Genomic DNA, 24,924 nt, shown 5'->3' on the forward strand with positions numbered 1-24,924 from the left:
ATGAGTAGTAATCTATAAGATTAATAGCATAATTTATAACAGTAAAAATTAAAAAATATAGTGACTACTTAAAAACTTTGGGCAAAAATATAAAATATTTGGGAATAAATACAACACAAAGGGAGGACTTAATAAAGCAAACAGAAATTCTTATCTAAAAGCTTAAATCAAGACTCACAGAAAAATGACGATGTGCATGCAAAGGTAGAATAGGGCATACAGTTAGTTATCCAAAAATTAATGTAACAAAAAGAAGTATTCCCTTTTGAACTGCATGAAGTAAGTTTGTATGGAAGGCATGTGAGACTAGCCAAGAGGTTTATGAAAAATAAGAACAATGTTTGGAATGTGCTACCACATCCTAAAACATCCTGTAATACCACTATATTAAAGCAGTATTTATTCTGGCATTGTGATAAAGACCAGAGGGAAAACTAGAGCTCATAAATAGGTTTGAGCTATTATTTTTTAAAGTGGTACCTGAATTCACTGAGAAAAAAAAATTTATTTCATTGAATGGAATTGGAATAACATAGAATCTCTATTTTTAAAAATATCAAGGTAGTCATACATCTGACACATCGTAACAAAAATAAATTTCAAATGAATAAAAATCTAAGTGCAAACACAAAACACTGTAAATTAATCAATGAGTTTGTTTGTACAATCGTGGCCCAAAGGAAAATGTCACCTTGCCAAAAAAACCAACAAGATCTGTTGATGTGTTTGACAGCATATTTTACAAAAATTGTTTGGCCAAGGACACCATAAACAAGATTGAAGGAAAAATAAAACTGAAGATGTAAAATAAGAGGCCAATGCCCCAGGACACAGCCTATATGCAGGGCATCAGTGGGCACTGCAGAGTCGGAACTCCTGAAAACTCTCCTCCATAAGGTATAGTGAGAAAGCTGGCCAAAGAAATGTTAAAATCAGCCTTCTTAGAACTCTGGAAATTAACTAAAGGCTTGCAGCAACCTGGGGGGCACTTATTCAAAGAAAAACAGCCTAATCTTAGTAAGAGGTAGGAAGTAGCTTCATGTTTTTTTTTAACTTGTCCTAATCCCTGCCTCAAGGTTCACGGTCACTTTAAAGAATAACATCACACAATCGTGGAGACAACCAGCAGTCAGGCTGCCACCAGAGGGAGCAGAAAAGGGCTGCTGCACTGCTTTGAAAGGCTCAGCTTCAGAGAACTGTCATTATTTGATGTATCTGGTGGTTTATTGGAAGACTCCACTTGCAGGGATGTTCAAATTTGACTTGGTACAGAACTCAACGAGTACAAAAAGTCTTCCCAGAAAAAATTTTTTTCCAAGGCATGATTGTCAAAAAGAAACCATAGGCAATTGATTTGTGGTTACCTGATACAACAGATAACGATTGGGACAAACAATAGAGGAGCGAACAAAAGAAAAGCTTTTGAGTAAAAGGAAATGTCCATAGTGGCTCCGTAAAGCTTCGACACATCTATGAGGGCCTGTAAGGCTCCAAATGCACAGGAATGTGATGTGGTAAGTCCAGAACCGTCCACGTACTCTGAGAGAGCCTGAGAATCCGGTAGGTTCTCCTCTCTGGCCGACCTGAAGGTTTACGAGAGCAGTAAGTGAGAACTAAGCAGAGCTGATGAGTGCTGAAGGTTTGCCTTGGAAGGCACACAGAGCCCCTGGCAAACACAGGGGGACTTGTTTCCAGACTTCTAAAGATGACCGTCCAATCACGAACAGACCACTAAGACAACTGACGAGACTCTGAGGTTACACATGACAAAGAAAACACACATTACAGAACTCACCCAAAAAAGTCACTAAGCAAACAAGTAACTCCAGGAAACGGCGACAGGCACAATCCCTGGGAGGAGTGAGAATCTCATTTCCAGTGTTCCCACAGTATATGAATGATTTAGAATGGAGAGTCTGGACAAAAATGATACAATACATGCAAATAAACAAGAATAATGGACCATATAGGAAAAGGCACTCAATAGGAACTGTCCTAGGGAAGATTGGACATTGGATTTATTAGCCCCATCAGCCATTTTAAACATATTCAAAGAGGTAAAGGAAAATGTGTAAGGAACAAAAGATGGTGTTTCACCAAATACAAAGTATCAACAGAGATGGCACTAACACAGAAGGAATCTTCAATGAAATTAACACCTGAGTTCTCATCCAAAAACACAGGGGCAGAAGACATATGCTAACATGTTCTAAGTACAAAAATAAAAGTACCAAGAATCCTCCTTTAAGGAAAACTATCATTTAAAAATGAAGGAAAGAGTAAGGCATTCCCAGATAATCAAAAATGGTCACTAGAAAATCTGTCTTCAAGAAATGTTAGAGATTTCTTCCTTCACACTGAAAGAAAGAAAACTATAGATAGTAACCTGAATACATAAGAAAAAAATGAGGAGAATTTGTAATCATAGCTATGCAGGTAAATAAGAAAACGGCATAACTGTATTATTTTGTAAACACCTTTTCTCTTACCTGATTTGAAAGACAACTACATCAAATAGTGATTGTACATATACTTTGTTGACAGCCACACAATGTATAAAGATGTGATCTGTACAGTAAGAGCACAAACAAGTGGAGATGGTAGGGAGCTGGGAAGATGCAAGTTTTTGCATACTATTGAAATTAAGTCAATATTAATACAAAGTATTTAGTTTTTCTAAATTAGGTATTATTTCTAGTCCCAGGGCAAAGTCTAGGAATATAATTTTTAAATATATAGTAAAATAAGTGATAAATAAGTGATAAGACAAATGAAATAGTACACCAAAAGACATCTATTTAACATGAAAGAAGGGGCAATAGAGGAAATATACAGAAGACAGAGAAAACAAAGAGCAAAATGGCATAAAGCCTACCTTATCACTAACTATATTAAATGTAAATGCATTAAACACTTCAAAATCTAGAGCCTGACAATATGGATTTTTTTAAATAACTTTTGTATATATACTTTCTAAAAGAGACAAATTTTAGGTTCAAAGACACAAATGTGTCAAAAGTGAAAGGTTATAAAAAGAAACACCATGAAAATAATAGCCAAGGAAAGCTATAATGGCTATATTAATATCAGACAAATAGGCTTTTGAATAAGAACTGTTACTAGAGATACTTCATAATGATGAGTCAACTAATCAAGAAGACAATAACAATTACAAACAAGGATGCACCAAACAATGAAAACTCAAGATATATGAAGGAAAACCTTACAGAACTGAAGAGAGAAATAGGCAATTCAACAAAAAAAGAGACTTCAATATGTATTTTCAATAATGGATAAAACCACTAGACAGAAGATTAACAAAATAAAAGGCTTCAGTAGCACTAAACAACAAAGAGACTTAACAGACGTCTATAGACAATGCCATCCAACAAGAACAAAATAATAATTTTCACAAGTGCGTTCATAGCATTCTTCAGGCAAGACTATGTGTTAGGCTATAAAACAAGACACATCAAATTTTAAGACAGAAGTGATGCAAAGTATCTTCTCTAACCAACCAGGAAGGAGATTAGAAATCAATAACAAGCAAATTTGGAAATTCAAAAATATGTGGAAATTAAATACATTCTTAGATAACAAACATGTCAAAGCAGAAGTCTCAAGAATTAGAAAACAATTCCAGATGAATGAGAATAAAAGCACAACATACAAAATTTCTTGGGTGCAGCCACAGCAGTACTTAAAAGAAATGTGAAACTGTAACTGCCCATGTTAAAGAAGATCCCAAGTCAATAATCTAACTTTATACCTAGAAGAAACAGAGAAAAAATAGAGCAAACTGAAACTAAACCAAGCAGAAGAAAGAAAATAATTAAGATCAGAGTGCAAATGACCAAATTCTTGTATAAAAAATAAAACACACACAAAAACTTGAGATAATAAAGCCAAAACTTGGTTCTTTGAAAAGGTCAAGAAATATGAGAAAAGTGTACCTATAATGACCAAGAAAAATAGGACTCAAATTATTAAAATTAGAAGTTAAAGAAGGGGCATTACTACTAACCTTACAAAAATAAAAATAATTTAAATAGAACGCTACAAAAAATTTTATACCAACAACTTTGTTAAAAAAAATGAAGTGAACAAATTCCTAGACTCAAATTACAAAAACTAACTCAAGAAGAAACAGAAAATATGAATACATCATAAAAATTAAACAGATTAATAATCAAAAAACTTTCCACAAAGTAAACAGCAAGACCAGATTGCTTCACTGGTGAATGTTAAAAGATATTAAATGTTAAAAGATAAATTAACACAAGTCATTCAAAAACTCTTAAATAAAAGTACATAAAAGGAGTATTCTATGAGGCAGTAGTACCTGATACCACATCCTGACAAACACATCACAAGAAATACAAACAATGGGACAAAATCTGAAAATATTGACACAAAAATTTTCACCAAAATGGTAGTAAACTGAATCCAGTACATATGAAAAGTATACACCATGACCAGGTAGGATTATCTCAGGAAAGCAAGGTCAGCTGAACATGTAAATCAATAAATGTAATATATCATATTGGTATAATAAAGAACCAAATTCATCAATTCTGTCAATAGATATGGAAATCATCTGATGTAATTCCACAGCCTTTATGATAAAGTTACTGAACTAACAACATAAGGAAGCTTTCTCAGCCTGATAGACGGTACCTGTGAAAAACAAACACCATACTTACTGAAAAATGGATGCTACCATTTGAGATCGGGAAAAAGACCAGGATGTTTGTTCTTACCACTCATTTTTAAAATTACATTTGAAGTTCTAGCCAGAGTAATTAGGCAATAAAAAGAATAAATGGCTTCTGGATTGGGAAGAAATAAATAAAACCCTATGTATTTTCAGATGAAAGGATCTTTTATATATAAAACCCTAAGAAATATATCAAAAAACTACTAGAGTCTAATGAACAAGTTTAGCGACTTGCAGGGTATTAGCACACAAAAATTAATTGCACTTCTATACATGAACAATTAACAATCAAAAAAATGAAATCAAGAAAACAAGCTCATTTACAATACCATCAAAATTAATAAAATTATTTGGAATAAATGTTACTAAAATTCAACATCCATCCATGATAAAAACTCTCAACAAAATGGGTATAGAGGGCAAGTACCTTAACATAATAAAGGCCATATATGACAAAACCACAGCCAACATTATACTTAACAGTGAGAAGCTGATGGCTTTTCCTTTAAGATCGGGAACAAAACAAGGATGCCGATTCTCCCCACTTTTATTCAACATAGTTCTGGAGGTCCTAGCCACGGCAATTAGACAACACAAAGAAATAAAAGGCATACAGACTGGCAAGGAAGAAGTTAAACTGTCCCTGCTTACAGATGACATGTTATAGTACATAAATAACCCTAAGGAATCCACTCCAAAACTACTAGATCTAATATCTGAATTCAGCAAAGTTGCAGGATACAAAATTCATACATAGAAATCTGTGGCATTCCTATACACTAATGATGAACTAGCAGAAAGAGAAATCAGGAAAACAATTCCATTCACAATTGCATCAAAAAGAATAAAATACCTAGGACTAAACATAACCAAGGAAATGAAAGACCTATACTCTGAAAACTACAAGAAACTCATGACAGAAATTAAAGAAGATACCAATAAATGGAAACACATCCCATGCTCATGGACAGGAAGAATTAATATTGTCAAAATGGCTATCCTGCTTAAAGCAATCTACAGATTCAATGCAATCTCTATAAAAATACAAACAGCATTCTTCAATGAACTAGAGAAAATAGTTTTAAAATTCATATGGAACCTCAAAAGTCCCTGAATAGCCAAAGCAATCCTGAGAAGGAAGAATAAAGCAGGGGGATTATGCTACCCGACTTCAAGCTCTACTACAAAGTGACAATATCAAGACAATTTGGTACTGGCACAAGAACAGACCCATAGACCAATGGAACAGACTAGAGAGCCCAGATATAAACCGAAGCATATGTGGTCAATTAATACACTATAAAGGAGCCATGAATATACAGTGAGGAAATGACAGCTCTTCAACAACTGGTGTTGGCAAAACTGGACAGCTACATGCAAGAGAATGAAACTGGATTATTGTCTAACCCCATACACAAAAGTAAACTCAAAATGGGTCAAAGACCTGAATATAAGTCATGAAACCATAAAACTCTAAGAAGAAAACATAGACAAAAATCTCTTGAATATATACATGAGCAACTTTTTCCTGAACGCATCTCCTCAGGTAAGGGACACAGAATAAAAAATGAACAAATGGGACTACATCATGCCAAAAAGCTTCTGTACAGCAAAGGACACCATCAGCAGAAACAAAAAGGCATCCTACAGTATGGGAGAATATATTTGTAAATGACATATCCGACAAGGGGTTAATATCCAAAACACATAAAGAACTCACATGCCTCAACACTCAAAAAGCAAATAACCCTATTAAAAAATGGGCGGAGGATATGAACAGACACTTCTCCGAAGAAGAAATTCAGATGGCCAACAGGCACATGAAAAGATACTCCACATCACTAATTAACAGGGAAATGGAAATAAAAAGCACAATGAGATATCACCTCACACCAGTTAGGCTGGCCAATGTAGAAAAGACTAGGAACAACAAATGCTGGTGAGGATGCAGAGAAAGAGCAATCTTCCTACACTGCTGGTGTGAATGTAAACTAGTTCAACCATTGTGGAAAGCAATATGGAGGTTCCTCAAAAAACTAAAAATAGAAACACCATTTGACCTGAGAATTCCACTCCTAGGAATTTACCCAAAGAATACAACTTCTCCAATTCAAAAAGACATATGCACCCCTATGTTTATTGCACCACTATTTACAACAGCCAAGATATGGAAGCAACCTAAGTGTCCATCAGTAGATGAATGGATAAAGAAGATGTGGTACATATACACAATGGAATACTATTCAGCCATAAGAAAGAAACAAATCCTACCGTTTGCAACAATATGGATGCAGCTACAGGGTATTATGCTCAGTGAAATAAGTCTGGCAGAGAAAGACAAATACCAAATGATTTCTCTCATTTGTGGAGTATAACAACGAAGCAAAACTGAAGGAACAAAGTAGCAGCTGACTCGCAGACTACAAGAAGGGACTAGTGGTTACTACGGGGGAGGGTGGGTTGGGAAGGAGGGAGAAGGGGATTATGGGGTATCATGATTGATGCACATGGTGTGTGTGGGGTCACAGGGAAGACAGCGTAGCTCAGTGAAGACAAATAAGGACTGTGGCACCTTACTAAACTGATGGACAGTGAATGAAATGGGGTTTTGGGGGGACTCGATAATAAGGGTGAATGTAATAACCACATTGTTTTTCCTGTGAAACCTTCATAAGAGTGTATATTAATGGTACCTTAATAAAAAAGTTACTAAAATTTGCAGACCTTATACATGAAAAACTAAGAGACACATACTGTTGAGAGGAATTGAAGAGGCCTAAACAAATGCAAGTGTCTGTGTGCATGGATTAGAAGACTTAATATTGGTAAGATGAGAATACTCTAATTGATCTACACATTCAGTGCAATCGTCCTCAAAGTCCTAATTGACTTCTTTTCAGAAACTGACAAGCATATCCTAAAATTCACATGGAAATTCAAGGGTCCTAGGATAGCCAAAACCATCTTGTAAAGAACAAAGTTGGAGGATTCACACTTCCAGACTTTGAAACATCGTACAAAGCTACAGTGATCAAGACACAGTGGAAATGGTGTAAGGAAAGACATATTAATCAATTGGACATGATTCAGAGTCCAGAAATAAACCCATACTACATCAATGGTCAACTGTCTTTCAACAAAGGTGTCTAGATAATTCAGTAGGGAAAAAATAGTGTTTTCAAAAAGCACAGTAGTACTGAATATCCTCATGCAAAGAATAAATTTGGACCCCAAGTTCACAGCATATATATAAAAAAATGAACTAAAATTGGACCAGAGAGCTAAATATAAGAATTAAGATGATGAAAATCTTAGGGAAAAAATGATCAAGGCCATAGGTAATCTTTGTTAACTTTGGATTAGGCAGTAGTTTCTTAGAAATGACACTTAAAACACAGGTAACCAATATAAAATAGATAAAAGACTTACTCAAAACTAATAATTTTTTGCTTTAAGGATACTATCAATGAAGAGAAAAGACATTCCACACAGTAGGAGAAAATATTTTCAGACTATCTGGTAAGAATCTCATATCCAGACTACATAAAGAACATTTATAACTCAAACATGAAATGACAACCAAATTTAAAATGCTTGAAAGATTTGAACAGACACTTCTCCAAAGGAGATATACAAAAGGATAATAAGCACATGAAAAATTGTTCTACATCATCAGCAATCAGGAAAATGCAAATCAAAACCATAATGAGATAGCACTTTACACCCACATGATGGCCATAATATTAAAGACAGACAATGGCAATCATTGCTGAAGATGTGAAGAAATTGGAACCCTCAAAGACTGCTGGTGGAAATAGATAATGTTGCAGTCACATTGGAAAACAGTTTTGCAGTTCCTCAAAGTGTTAAACACAGAATTACATGTACCAGTAATTGCACTCCTAGGTGTGTAACGAAATGAAAACCCGTACACAAAAACTTGTATCTCTTAACAGCAGCATTATTCAAAACAGATAAAAGTAGAAACAAAACAAAAGATCTATCAGCTGATGAATGGATACACAAAATGAGATATAGCCATAAAACAGAATGCTTTTCAGACATAAAAAAGGATGAACTGATAGATTCCATAACATAGATATGAAATGTCCAGGAAGAGGCAAATCCATAGCAACAGGAAATAAATTAGCTGGTTGCTGAGGACTGGAGGGAGTTAGGAACTGAGAATGACTGCTAATGGATACAGGATCTCTTTCTGGGATAATTAAAATGTTCTAAAATTATACAGTGAGAATATTGCATAAATCTGTAAATATACTAAGAACCATTGAATCATACAGTTAAAAATAAAAGGCCAACATTTTTAAGAGGCAACAAGATCCTAAAATGAATGATAAAGCAATAGATATTGTTTTCCAAAACATTTTAAAATCTTTGTTACTTTCCTCATATTTACAAACTATCCCATCTATACTCTTATGCATTTAATAATTTTTAAGTCAACTAACTTGTTTAATTTAAATAATCTTAAAAGGGAACTATTGTTATTTTAAGTTTAAAAATCCAATATTATATGCCATAAAGAGACAGTAACTTTAAAAGTAAATAGAATAAAAAAATCTTATGAAATGAAATTTCAAATAGTAGACCCATTCAATTTACCAAAACTTACTAAATATATTTTTCTTAGAAGAACTATGATCAGTAATTAAAGGAATATTTGGATTGTCATAATTTTAAGATAAGAAATTCAAGAAATTATAAGATTTACCGGCAAATTTATTAAATTTTATAGATAATTGGACATTAGACTTAATTTCTCACCCAGATGAAATGTATACTTTAATAAATTTTTGCTTTAAGAAATCTTTGAAATATTTTCCAGGATTATTCTTCAGAAACTGTCAAAATTACTTTGCTAAGTGATGTATAAGCTTTCTTACCCACTCATTATTACTACTGTTTATGAAATGCTGATGAAAACTCTATTAACCAATTTTTTTAGGTAATACAACACATTCTGAATGTGTTCCTCAGATAAAGTTGTAACCAAGTCAGTGAGAATGAAATATTCAGCTTGACACAACAAAAGGGTATATTTTACAGCTTCAGTTTTGCTGGATTAATTTTTTTCATTAATGTAGAATACTTATTTCTAATTTGTACTAGGACATTTTAGGTTTTTTAATGAGAAAATATCTTTTTAAAATATCCTTATTTTTAATGTAATTCTCAGTTACAGAAATCATCTAAAAGCCTGAATTTTTCATCTACAAAGACCTCAAGTTCTTTTTGCAAACTGAACTAATAAGGAGTGCCGAGTTTTTAGCAAAGCCCATACTAAAGAATAATGGTTGATCATCCATTTACAAATCTGAGAACACAGATGAGTATTTGGTAATTAAACTAATTCAATGAATAATTTAGCAACTTTGTGAACCACTTCCCTGAAAATCCATAATCTCTGTTTGCAAAGGCTTCTCTATGAATTCAATGTGTGGATATGGCTTTTCTTGGCAATTGTTTGAATATAGGGAACAAACTATTTTCTTTCAGTTGGCTATGGCATTAGCAGTTTCTGTGCTCAATCAAAAACATGGATTACAAGATTTGCTGCTATTTAAGCAGTCAATAAATTTAAATTTCCCTTATTTGTATACATTAGCAAATAATTCAGAGTATGAGTGAATTCAACAGTTTGCAGAGAATTATAGAACCTTTTTCTGCACTAGAAATAAAAAATATTTCTTTACATATTTGGTCATCTCTTTAAGTAAAAGATGAATTGTTCTTTGACATAGGTATTTCATGAATTATTTTGCTTATTATATCCCTGAATCTCTCCTGTCACCAGTTCTTTCGCAGTAGGCTTGATAAATGTCTTGGTAACAGCTTCAACAGATCTGGTTTCTGAAATTAATTCTAATACTAAAAACATAATTATAAGGTCTTAGTAGTTTCATTCTATGTCACTCTGCACACAGACTTGTGTATCCTTCTATTTGTATAAAGTTCTGATAGGTTTTGTAAGATATTTTTGTGCTTCAGCGTAACACTTGATTGTATATTATTTAATAATTGTGACCAGTGTGACCAATCCTAGAACACAGAATAGATTTATTTTCTTCACCAGTCCATAAATTCAAAAATTCAAATAAAGTCAAATTATTCTCACGCTAATTTCTTTCTTTGCAGCTTGTGCTTTTGAAAGGGTTTTTAGGCAATACATTAACTTGGTGTTTGTACCTAGTTAAAGACACATAACTGATTCCATTACATTCTTCACTAGAATCATTACCTCTACATTTAAACACCCTCATTTTTAACCACTTTCTGTGACTGTATCTATAGAAATGCAAAAAATATACAAGAGCCAAAACCCAGTTTTTAATGTACTTTCCAGATAAGAAGTGGTAGTTCTGATACTTGAAATTATACATATTTTATATACCAAAAAATTGCCAGTCTTTAGAAATACATTTCCAGTGTGTTTTCCAACAGAGAGAATAAAAGATAAACATGAGAATTCAGTGTCTGAGGGTCAAAATTAAATGATCTGTACTACCATGCCAGGAAGGCTCAGTAAATGAAGTTATGAAACATTCATGAGAAAACTACATGCGTAATTCTTGTAATCTGCAATTTTTGGATAAGTACTACTACTTCAGCACTGCCCTAAGCAATAAAATCCATGAAAACACTGGCATTATGTGCTAATTGCTTTCCTAATATAAATGATGATAAATACAAAATTGAAAGTGTTAATCACTGGAATTTCTAAAACCATGTAATATTTCATAAATAATAATCTTGCAAGTAAAAGAAATAGAAATTTCAATGACTATTAAAGAAGAAAATGGATTTACTTCACTACCAGGCAGGAAAATGAAAATTAATGCAACATTTCTTCACCTAACAATTAGGTTGGTATAATTTAAAAATACCTATACTGCTGGGAAAAATGACAGAAAGCAGATATTTGTATTGCTCCTAATATACACACACATATGCACAAATATACATATAAAACTTTTGGCGAGTATTTCAGTAATATCTATCTTGAAAAATACACTCAGTTCCAACTAAATGATCCAACTTTCAAGAATATCACATACAAAGAACCATACATAAAATTTAAATTGACTCATTTTAATATTACTAGTAGTACTTAATAACTGAATTCAGTCTGAGTTTACTCAAAACGTAAATTGACCAGGTTTCTACCTGAGGTTACTAAATGTTAATGAAGTGTATGGCTGAGGAAATGTCCTTTCCGACTTCCATCTAAGGTGCTGCCTTAGCGTCGTGGCAGGGCAAGGAGACAGGAAGTCAAGTGTTGTGTCTAGTCGCAAGACACAAAGTGGAACTGAAGTAAAACGTATCTGTATGATTTTTGGCCGCTGTTTTAGTTCTGTTTGTTTTCTCTCTCTGGGAAGTCAGGTCATGCAGATTGACTACTGAGTTCAGCGTCCACCCACCCGCTTTGGGTGTGAGGCACCACGACGTGCCCTGCGGTGGGTAAAGCCCCCAGACCAGCTTCCTGATCCCTGGAGCAGGGAACGCTCAGGGCCGTGTTCTTCGACTGAGACGTCCAGGGGCAGCCTGAGATGTTGTGGCTCCAATGGGTCGACCCGGCATGTATTTCTGGGGGTTCAGCCCAGAGCTCTCTGCCAGCCTTGCAAGGCTATTGAAATCTCTAACTCCCTTTCTGCCTTAAACAGAGGGATTTCTATATTCTACACTGTACCCTGACAGAGACGATGACAATTCACAGTATGTAATATTTGTACTATTTAAAAAGTGGATTCGATTTATATCTAATAACCTTGAAGAATATCCACAATGTATTTTTAAGCAAAAACCCAAGTTTACTAAGTGTGTATACAGGACAAACCCTTTTTCAATAAAAATCAAATAACAAAACTAATCATACAGATAAATGTGTATGTGTATGCTAGAATATATTTATAGAAGCCTACAAAAATATATGTAAGATGACATACTATGTATGCTGGTAATAGCCTACTTCATAGGGGATCAGAAATGGTGAGAAAATAGGGGATAAACTTAATAACTGTATCTGTGTATCTTTCTGTTTTCTACCATTGGTCCCAGTGAACATGTTACTCAGTAACAATGAACAGACATTTATTTTAAGAAAGGCAGTACTTAATTCACACAGTTTCATTTATTATGAAGTGGGTGAATGATTAATAGAATGGGAATTACTGAAGATAGTTATGAATAACAATAATGAAAACATCAAAGTGGGAAAATATGTTCTGTACAATTCTATCACTGAAGAGAGAACCTATACAACATTTTAAGTAATCAGTTATTTAGTAATATAAAGGATTCACAGTTGGCAATGCTTTAAATGTGGTATGTTTTTAACTATGCATACTGAATAGAAGCTTAAATTTGAACACAAAGTCAATAAAAACTTTATTAAAATCATATAAAAATATTTTTCTAAGTATGTCACCCTTTATATATATATCCCTTTTAGTCAACACTTTAACCCCTAAATCTCTCTTGCAAATTAACATATTAAATTAACACACACCTAGATTTTCAGATGAGAAAACTGAATCTCAAGAAGGTATAACATGGAAGTCACAACTAGAATGTGGAGGAGAAATGTGTGTCCAGCTCTCTGTGACAGCCTCTAAAATTACTTTCTAAACAAACTGCTTTAAAAATTCCCAGCCTCATCAGTCATCAGAGAAATGCAAATCTAAAACCACAGTAGGATAAATCTTCCAAAGGAACTATAAAAATAAAGATAATATTATATGGCAGTGTTGATCTGAGACTGGAACTCTTACACATGATGATCTGAGTAGAAAAATGTGTAACTACTTTGGAAAGCATTTTTTGGCACTATCTGCTAAAACTGAATATAAGCATTTTTGACCCGGTAATTCCCAACATAAATGAATAAATAACTTCAATGCATAGTTCAAGTGTCTTAGTCTGCAAAACTAGAACTGAACTGTCATACAATGGAATATGGAAGACTTCAGATTATATAAAGGTTGTGTATCTTAAATTCAATTCTGGAAAGACTTTAAAGTTGAGATACTTGCTAAATTATCTACGTGGAAATGGAGTTATTAGCAGTTGGATATATAAAGCTTATTACAAAAAGACTAAGCCAGAAGATTCTCAAATGTTTGGAATTGGGGAGATATGGAAAAACCAGTGAAGGAAACTGGGAACAAGCATTCAGAAAATCAAAAAGAAACAAGAACAGTGTGCATTAAGGATATAATCAGCTTGGTTAACGGCTACCTGTAAATTAATTAAGGGCAAAGAAACATTACATTTAGATGTTTTCATCACTACTGACCAAAATCAGAAATATTCTTGTTAAATGGTGAGGGCAAATCAGAAAATTATAATGTGTTTAAGAAACAATGGGAGAATGGGAGGTATTATGAGCAAATGAAATTTAGTACAAAAATTCAAAGTTCAGCATGAGGCAATCAACCAATGTAACTCACTATATTTAGACATATTAGAGAAAATATTAATTACATGAATATCTCCTAGATGCAGAAAAGATTCAACAAAATTCAACACCCATTTTCAATTTAAAAAATATTCATTAAATTAAAACTAATACTTTTAAAAATGATAAAATACATATGGAATCTTAAAGTCAGCCTCTTGTTTAAGGGAAAATATTAGCAATCCCATTAGGAGCAGGACATAGCCAGGAAGCCTATGATCTCTACTACCATTTAACACTGTCCTGGATGTATTAGCCAATGTCATGAGATAAGAGAATACAATTAAAAGGCATAAGAAAAAAATGAAGGAATAACAGTATCTCTATGTGCAGATGAAATACTATGCCTCTGGAAATCCAAGAGAAACAATGATGAAGCTACCATAATAATTGTGAAATCAGTATAACAAAAAGGCAACCATATGAGTTAGCCTCATGGACTTCATAGGCCCAAACACAGTCATAATGAAATGTGAAAGATGAAAGAAAATGTGCAAGGACAACAAAATGATACTAATTCAGAATGAACATATTAAAAATATGAAAACCCTGTATGAGAAAACCTTTCTAAAATACTCATAAAAGACACAAAAGGAAAAGTGAACAAATAGAATAGTGAGACCCTACTGGCTTAACAGAAGGCCCAAGTGTCACCCCGTAACAGGTCAGGTGGGAGTGCCAGGGGGCCCGGTGAGCATCCTGTTTCGGGTCTCCTCGGCAGTCCCGCTGCAGGACTGTACCAGCCTGTCGGCAGGGTACACTCTCCTCCCACAGTTTCTATGTGGCCCCTGCACTTTCAGGTCAGCAGTACCTGGTTGACTGTTTCTTATTTTTGTGCCTCTCTGACTCTGCCTTCTGCTGCTATCTGTCTCTGACTTTTTCTGCCTTCAGTTCCACTCTGTAGAGTCTCATTTTACTCTGAACTCTGAGTTCAATTTCCGTGGCTCTCAGTTTCACCACTGAGTCATTCTTCCCATTTCATGAACAGTAACACATGTTCGCAGCTGGACGGTTTATCAACCTGCTTCCCGCCAGTGGAATCATAGTGATCCAGCCATCTTCTTCAATTTTATACTTTCTCTTCCTCTTTCAGTTTAGACACTACAGTATTTTTGCTGATATCAAATTCTCAAAAATATCGTGGGTCTCCCATGAAAGCCAGGGATTCATTCAAATGTCTATGTATATATGTGTATGTCTTTGTAAGTATATCTATCTATATCTAAATATCTATATTCCTGAATATAAGCATGAGCAACTTCCTCCTGAACGCATCTCCTCGAGAAAGGGAAACAAAAGCAAAAATGAACTCATGGGACTACATCAAACTAAAAAGTTTCTGCATGGCAAAGGACTCCATCAACAGAACAAAAAGGCATCCTACAGTATGGGAGAATATGTTTGTAAATGGCATATCCAACAAGGGGTTAACATCCAAAATGTATAAAGAACTTACACGCTTCAACACCCAAAATGCAAATAACCCAATTAACAAATGGGCAGAGGATATGAAGAGACAGTTCTCCAAAGAAGAAATTCAGATGGCTAACAGACACATGAAAAGATGCGCCACATCACTAATCATCAGGGAAATGCAAATTAAAACCACAATGAGATATCGCCTTACACCAGTAAGGATGGCCAGCATCAAAAGACTAATGATGGCGAGGATGTGGAGAAAGGGGAATCCTCCTACACTGCTGGTGGGAATGTAAGCTAGTTCAGCCACTGAGGAAAGCAATATGGAGGTTCCTCAAAAAATGAAAAATAGAAATACCATTTGTCCCCAGAATCCCACTCTTTGGGAATTCACCCAAAGAATACAACATCTCAGATTCAAAAAGACATATACACCCCTATGTTTATCACAGCACTATTTACAATAGCCAAGAAATGGAAGCAACCTAAGTGTCCATCAGCAGATGAATGGATAAAGAAGATGTGGTACATATACACAATGGAATATTATTCAGCCATAAGAAGAAAACAATTCCTACCATTTGCAACAACATGGATGGAGCTGAAGGACATTATGTTCAGTGAAATAAGCCAGGCTGAGAAAGACAAATGCCAAATAATTTCCCTCATTTGTGGAGTATAACAGTGAAGCAAAACTGGAGGAACAAAATGGCAGCAGACTCAGAGACTCTGAGAATGTACTAGCAGTTACCAAAGGGAGGGGTGTGGGAGGGCAGTGGGGAGGGAGGGAGAAGGGGATTGAGCGGTATTATGTTTAGTACACATGGTGTGGGGATCACGGGGAGAACAGTGTAGCACAGAGAAGGGACATAGTGGATCTGTGGCATCTTATTACACTGATAGACAGTGACTACATTAGGGTATGGGTGGGGACTTGATAATATGGGTAAATGTAGTAACCACATAATTTTTTCATGTGAAACCTTCATAAGAGTGTATATCAGTCATACCTTAATAAAAAATTTAAATAAATAAATAAGTAAATGTCTGTATATCTGCATCTGCATATAATATATATTCTACTAGATAGTGGACCCAGGTCCAAAATCTTTTTTAGATAACCAATTCTCTTTTTTTTTTTGATACACTGAGATAATTTAGAGGTAACGTGCTTAAGTTTCCTTCTAGTTTAAGGGATATAAGTATCATGCCCTTCTAAAAGGAACTTTGGTTAAAAGTGTCTGAATAATATTTTTAAATTATATCAAAACATATTAACTAAAATTTTAGCACTGACATAGAATATAGACTTTTTCTAACATATTCAAAATGATCATAACTAGAAAATGACTGAATTTATAACCTCATAGCATTTGTAGCCTTTGAAAAATACTACCAGAAGTAGCCAATATTTATAGTACTCAATACACAGGAATTATCTCTAAGAGAAAACTGTGGAGTACAAGAAATCCATTGACAATATAGAAAGTTAATATTTATAAAATCATCATGGTTAGTTTCATCTAAAATTTAGTCATAAAGCACCAAATGCATACAAAGTCACAGCAATTTTAAGTCTGTGCCATTTATTAACAGTGGGATTAACTTTTCTCACCTCTCCATTCACTCAACCAATTACAAAATTTCCAAAAATCTGTCTCTTTACCCAATACAGATAATGTTCACTTAAAGTAAAATTAAGGAATTTTTATTTTAAGGGAGAAGGATGTTAAATCACAAATGATATTGAGGGGGAAAACCCTCCAGATTTAAAGCAATCCAAATACCAAAAGGCATTATGTAGTCTTGGTTATGTTTCAAGTGATGTTAAAAATTCTTTTAGATTCTAAGAAACAATGCTAATTATCACCACATTTAAAACTATAACATTAGGTAAAAAGTATAGTATAACCACAGATCTTAAATGGCCAACTAGTTGCCATACAAGTCACAGTAGACACTAACTAAATAGAATTAAGGATATGACAACCAAGAAAGACAATAAATGTAAATACTATCATATAAAAACTGAGTTGAAAAAAGCAAAGTTAAAGTTTTAAGGATTTTGGAGAATGTGAAAATGTAGGCAAGTCATTAAGCCTTATCAGAAATATAAGGCATATGATTCTTATTTGGGCTTCTAATACTATATCATAATTCAACTTTAGTTATTTTTCATCATAGCACTATTTGTTAAAAAGAATGGATATTTTAATATCTAAATTATTTTAAATACTTTAGCTATATTTATAATAGCTTTGTTTGTAATGCTTAAAAACTGAAAAATCTTAAATGTCCAATAACAGTCTAAGAAACTTAAACATTAAATTTACATTGTAAAATGATTTTTTTAAAAGTCTTATATAAGGAGAAACATATGAATGATTACTGTATGCCTAACACACTTTTTAAATATATTACAAGGCTTTTTAAAATACCACAAAAAACTAACATTGATAACATCAGGATAGAAATATAGATCAGTATTTTCTTCTACTCACACGAGTATATTCTAAACTTTGAGGAATGAACATTGTCTTTGTGCCATTCAAAAATTGCATTAAAATAATTTTAGATATTAGTCTGTGAAGTGATTCTCCCTGATTTTATGAGGGTCATAAGGAAGAAAACAAGACCCATAGTACCAAGTGCAGTGTAGTGTGGGAGTGGAGGCCTGACTGCTAAGAACCTTAAGTGGGGCGAAAGGGCAGAAATCAGAGACAGTGAATATAGAAAATCATTTGAGGAGTTTTGCTGCAAAGTGTAACAAGAAATGTAACTGTAGCTCTCAGGGAAAGATTTAAAAACAAAAACATTAAGTTTTCAAAACAGAGAAGTGAAAAATAAAAATAAATAGAATAAATCTAAAGAAACAAGAAGGAAAATATACCTGTAAAAGCACACACTAACATTGTAGAAGTCAGAAAACTATAGTTATTTAATCCAAGAGCCATTTCTATTTCTTGTTTTTAAAAATTTGAAAATCTAAATTATAAAGTGAAAAATACTTACACAATTACAAATTAGAAATAAGCAAAAGTATGAGAACATTCTATATCATATTATAGTAATATATTTGAAAATCTTAATCCATGTGGTTTATTTCTAGGGCCATTAAAAATCATAAATTAGCCTCAAGAAGAATTATATGGACTGATCAAGATCAATCGTGTGATGAAACAAAACAACTGCCCATGAAAAATAATTGAAACAATTAAAAAAATGAAAATAGTAGAGTTGCATTTTCACCAACATGTTCTATAAAACTTTCAAGAGAAAGTTATTTAAGTCCACGTTAATTATCCAGGTAATAAGAAAGGAAGAAACGCTTCACAATTCATTTTGTAAAGCTAGCATAATCCTGATAAGAAAATCTGTCAAACACAGCACAAGTTAAGAATATTGGAATCAGACTAACTTATGAATATGGATGCAAAACCTTAAATAGAATACTTGCAAATCAAACTCAGCAGTAAATTAAAGGAACAATAAACCATAACCAAGCACAGTTTATTCCAAGAATTTTAAAATGGTTTACTATTAATAAAACACATCATTTCAATAGATCAAATGAGAAACCATTTAAAATCATCTTCACAGATGCTCACAAAAGCATTTTGTATAAGTCAACATCTATTCCCAATAAATAGTTTTTATAACATGAGTTTATTTTAAAAATCTTAAACATGATAATAAGCATTATTAGTTAAAGGAACACTTAGGTAACATTAGGCCACCTCTTTAAATAGATGAAATAAAGAAGCCCAGTTTCATAGATGGCATTTAATATTTTATGCTGACATATTACCCAATAAAATATATACATAATAAAAGGTTGAATCTTATTATAAAAAACTAGCAGTATGTACTTTCATATATGTTGTTACCTTCTATCCATACAACAAATGAATACTGTATAATTAAATATAAAAAATTGCACTGTAGTTTGTCTATTCTAACACTTAATAGCTTTGTATCCATGAGTTAACCACTTGGCCTCTTTACATTGATTTCCTATTTGGTAATAATTATTGGCCTATCTATTTTGAAGAAATTAATTACTAAATTTGAAAGACTTCAGGGTAAAAATATGAACCAGAAAGTATAGTTTGATGGTGCCTTGTAGTTATGTGGATTTATACTGTATAGTATATAGACCAATAGATAAGCAGTAAACATTAAATTTATAACAAAAACAACATCCCAAAAATGTGAAAACATCAGCACATATACAAAAGGAGTTCACTTATTTATAACTTTTACCTGCAAACTGAACTATAAAAAATAATTCCGTGTGCCTGTCATTGTTTAATAAAATATGAAAATCACAAAGGATTTTAAATCTTTAGAAGTCATTTTTTATCTTATTAAATATCTGAATAAAATGAAATGTAGATGGATTTTTTTTAGTATCTCAAGAAACTAAAAGTTTCAGATAATGAAATCATACTCCAAAAAAATTCCTGAACTGTAGAAGTAGATTTCAAAGAAAAGATGATGAAAGAATTTATAGAAAAATCTGTACTTTTGCATTTAAAAAGAATTTGATCTTGACAATATTTCTAAAGTAGCCAATTCCAGGATATTTTCTGGTTTACAGAAGCTGTTTTTTCTAGAAATGGGAAGCAAAAATGTGTTTTCATAGATACAATGAAAACACAAATTAGATAAAAGTTACATTAATGAGGTAAAGACTCTAAACTGGAAGCATGATATGCCTCCAAGCTTTAAAAAATCAGTTAGGTTGTATGTGCAATTAGGCGGCACAAATCCTTTACTTTCTTCTTGAACTGGAAGTTTCAATTGCACACCAAAAAATAAATTCATGAAAATGATGCACATCATTGCTTTTAATTGAGTGTTTAACACGCATTCTTTGAAAATCTAGCTTAAAGACTTTTATAATAAGAAAAATGCATTAAAAATTAATATATCTAACCTTCATCATGTTCTCATCTTCCCTAGGAAGTATGATAGTCCCCAAATGATTTCTGTAATTGAAAAATACTACTAATATTATAAATACTTTAACAATATCTCATCAAAAAGTAACATATTGTTACAGAGGACTAGACTTGCCATTGTAGAAATGATCAAGTAAATAGAAAAGTGATTGTAGGTTTAGTGAATGAATTTTTCCTTTGAAAATTGGGTTAATACTTATATTTTTAGAGATGGGAAATTACATCATGATTAGAAAAGTGAGTCATACCTATTTGACAATACTAATATTTTTTCAAAAATTCTCCTATTTGTGCTATGCTGCCCTGATGCTTATAGTAGTTACCTGGGAAGAAATCATACATAGGAAAGCTAATGTGCTCTTTTAAGTCACTGAGGATTATTTGGATGTCCACACTCCATGCTCCACCTCAGCAAGTTCTTTCCAGGCTCACCAAGTGAAGGTTCTTCTTCTCCATTTATACTTCCCTTCTTCCCTCTCTCTCTTTTCTTCACTGGTTAATTTACTCTTTTCAACAAGCTTAATATGGCTTTTCTTAAGTGCTTAACATGGGGCAAACATTGTACCAGTTACTTGGATTAAACAAAAATCACCAATCTTCTGCCCTTAAAAACCATGTAGTCTAAAATGAAGTAGACAAACAATCGTAGATTTCAGTAGAGTTGTGTGTTAAGTACCCATAAGGAGGTAAACACAGCATTTAATTAAGAGTTCAAAGCAGACAGAAGAATGTGAAGAAACTACTTCACCAATTATTTTCCTTCAAGGTAAAGTTGAAAATGAGAGGATTCAGCCAGAAAATAGCAGGACTGCAAGAATAAGCAGAGTTGAACACAGACATTATAATCAGAGGGAACAGAATTTACAGAAAGCTGCAAGGAAGAAAGCACATGACACATTCTGGAGTCCTGACAGTTTTCCAGGCAGCTAGTGAACAGAGAGGGAAGAGGGTAGCAAGAGAGCAGCTAGACAGCAAAGCAACAGCAAACTGCAGAGACTCCTATGACTCTCTACTCAAGAGTCAGTTTCTTCTACCTCATTGACCCCATCTCATCCCTTTTGCTGTTTCAGTTTAGCGTTTTCAGCCCTGCCTATTTCTGGATTCTTCCATATTGCCTATGCAGTGGTGTAAGTCACTCCCATATTACACTGGGTACATAGTCCCTATATAGCATGAATGAGAGCAAAATAAAGAAATTTTCAGGGAAAGAAAATTTTGAGAATCTCAAGTCTAGCTCACTAAAGAAGGCTGTAAAAGATATACTTCAGTAATAAGGAAAAAATAATGCTTGTTAGGAATGTCTGATAAACAGAGCTATGTACAAAATGTTAAACTGGGAACAAATGAAATCAAACATTTATTATGTAAATTAGTAAGAAATTATGTTAATACAGAGACTATTAAATAAGACAGGTACAACATGATGGAAAATAGAATATATAAGCCAGGAAAGGATCGTAAGGTCCTTAAACTGCCCAGGAAGAAATTAAAGATACCCAGTAAGTGAAATTCGATTTAAAAAATTTTAATAATTTATTGTAACTTAAGCATGTAAAAATAAAATATATCATAAGAAAAAATTATTCTAATATTCTAAACTTTGTGTCAACTAAAAACACAATGTCAAGTTATATAAGGCAAAAATATCAACAGGGAAAAATGCAAAAATAATAAGGAAGCCCGCTGTCACACTGAGATATTTCAATTCAGCCTCCCACAGTGACTGACATGTCAGTCAGAAAATAAGTCAGAACTATGAAAGGTTTGAATAACACAGCACAATTCACCAGCGAACCCATTCAGAATGGTATCCCCCATTATAGAAAACATTTTTCTCAAATAAGGTATTTATGTACATTACCCACATCGTAGGACACAAATTAGGCCTTACCAAATTTTAAATATCTTCCATGTAGACTACCTTTATGAATAAATCAGAATTATATTAAAAATCAGTTTTTTTAAATACCTTTAAAATTCAGTAGAGATATAAGGGTTAATTTGTGTAAGATTGATCACAGGCTGAATTTGCAGGGAGAGTGTGCCTTCCACAAAGTTCTAAGGGAAATGGTTAAGACCCAATGTAGAAAAACTACCCAAGTAAACTGAGATGCAGATCATTTTCATGTGTAGGGATCCCCATCATGAAGATTTCATTTCTCCATCATATAATCCTTAAATGAATATGATACCCATCATAATTCCAATAAAATTTCTGAAGGAAATAAACAATACATAAATTTATGTGGGAGGGCAAAGGTCAAAAATAACTGAAAACTAATAAGGAAACACAAGACTGGGAGATTCACCGTAACAGCCAATCAGAACCCTCCACAGAAGTTTACATGTGTAGATTAAATACTGAGGTAAAGACAGTTAAATAGACCAAATTAAAAAGAGAACAGAAAAGGAGATCGACACAAATATGGAAGCCTTTATGTGACAGAGATGTCACTGACTATTCATATGTACATAAATTCAGTAAGTTATATTGTAACAATGCATTTTCTATATAAATAATGTATTTGGAACCTTCCTTCATACCATACCTATATATGAATTTCATATTGTTCATGCTTCACATCGGCAAGTAAAATATTCATTCCTAAAATTCTAGAGATAGTTAATTACTTTCAAACTTGCAAATAAAAAATACAATGTGAAAAAAACTTAACTTTAAATATTTTAAAGCTTCACCTAAAAGCACCATGTAAATATGAAAAACAAAATTTCAAAACATTTAAAATAAAACAGAGAATTTGTTTTTTACTTTTACAAGGTAGGGAAAAAAATTTAAGTTTTAGAAAAGCACAAAGCTCAAAAGAAAATATTTACAACATTCAATATATTAAAATTGAAGTTTGTCTTTATCAGAAGTTAAGATAAAGAAATGAAAGACAGTAAAAATATTTTTAACATATTTAAAATATTTATTTTCTATAATAAACAACAAATACTATGCAAATCAATAAAAAAACAATAACTCAACATAGGGGGGAAAACTATGAGCAGGTTTTTCACAAAATAAAAGAAATAAAAATGACCCCCAAAAAGCCATTCAAATATGCTCAGTCTCACTCAATCATGGATTAACTTTAAAAAACCTAAGGAGATATAAAGAGCCTTCTAATTGAAAGTGGCAAAAAAAAAACAAAAAAACAGTTTTAACTCTAATTAGGTATGCAAATTGGTACAGGAATGTGTATATTACTGTCTTTTATGATACTATTACTTCCTTTTTGATTTAATTATTTCCTTTTATCCAGTGAATGGGATGTGACAGCAGAGGAGGGCAAGGAAGATGGGTCGTAAGAGAAAGAGAGAGTGACAGCAAGCATGAGAGGACTTGGCCCGCAGCTCCCGACTCAAGGACGAAGGGGACCACGAGCCATGGGGCGCAGGCAGTCTCTACAGACTAAGAACAATCCCAGGCTCATGACCCCTCAGTTATGAAATCACAGGAACTTGACCTCACCAAAATGGAATGAGCACAAAAGCATGTTCATCCTGGAGCCTCCAGAAGGAAACGCAGGCCTCTGACACCCCAATTCAGCCTTGGAAAACCTGGGGCAGAGGAACCGAGGGAGCCGTGACCCAGAGAAGCTCTGAGAGAGTGAATGGGTGCTGTGTGAAGCTGCTGAAATTCTGGTAATCCTGGCTAATGGCTATTTAATTACTGACAGAGAAAAAGACTAAATAGCATGGCTCAAAACTAAAATGAGTGTTTTTTACAATTTCTCAATGTGAAATCTCACCGTTTTTGATAAAACAAGCAGTTCTCCTTCTGATGTCTTAGTCTCCTTCAGTGCCTTGGTTACAGCCTTTTCACTCTCCTCGATACTGACGCTGACACACTCAGCTGACGTGCAGTAGTGGGCGCACAGGTCACTCAGCTTGCCCACCTCCCTCCTAGAAGAGAACAGCTGGCTTTACCCACACAGAAAGGAAAATCGTAATTAAGTTAGCTTCTGACTGAATAATGTAAATCAATGGAGTTTATTCCTAAACTTCCACTTCCTGAGAAGTGCCACTCAGATATCAAGCAGTAAATAGTGAAAAAAAAATTCACCAGTATTATTTATGTTTCCTATGGAAAGGAACTGAGGTAGAAGAGATTTGTAAATTATTAATAATGAGTCACCTCTTGATTTGATTTCAGGTAAGAGACCTCAGCACCTCTGGTTCAGAGGATGGACAATACAAGGATCAAAAGGCAAGGAAAAAGAAAGAGAAAAGAAGGAAGAGAAGATGTAAAAATGAGAAGACCACACATTACTAAAGCCCTAGTTCACTGTTTCTCCCACAGTCTGGAGGTGAAAGAGAAAATTGCAGCTGAGTAAAAAGGGGAC

The 24,924-nt window shown here is 33.5% G+C and overlaps 1 protein-coding gene across 9 annotated transcripts in view; it reads right to left on the reverse strand.

Moving 5' to 3' along the window:
* CCDC178 (coiled-coil domain containing 178) overlaps positions 1–24,924 on the reverse strand; it is a 568,079-nt gene that overhangs the window by 430,899 nt on the left and 112,256 nt on the right. For all 9 annotated transcript variants that reach the window (XR_012121114.1, XR_012121113.1, XR_012121115.1 and 6 more), the window contains one exon: positions 24,331–24,484. Coding sequence is in view for 6 of the 9 variants with exons in the window: in XM_073212734.1 (XP_073068835.1) it covers positions 24,331–24,484 (154 nt within the window). In the remaining 3 variants the exon portion in view is untranslated. The remainder of the gene's footprint in view (positions 1–24,330; positions 24,485–24,924) is intronic.

The sequence above is a fragment of the Manis javanica genome, chromosome 9, assembly GCF_040802235.1.
Source record: "Manis javanica isolate MJ-LG chromosome 9, MJ_LKY, whole genome shotgun sequence".
NCBI lineage: Eukaryota > Metazoa > Chordata > Mammalia > Pholidota > Manidae > Manis > Manis javanica.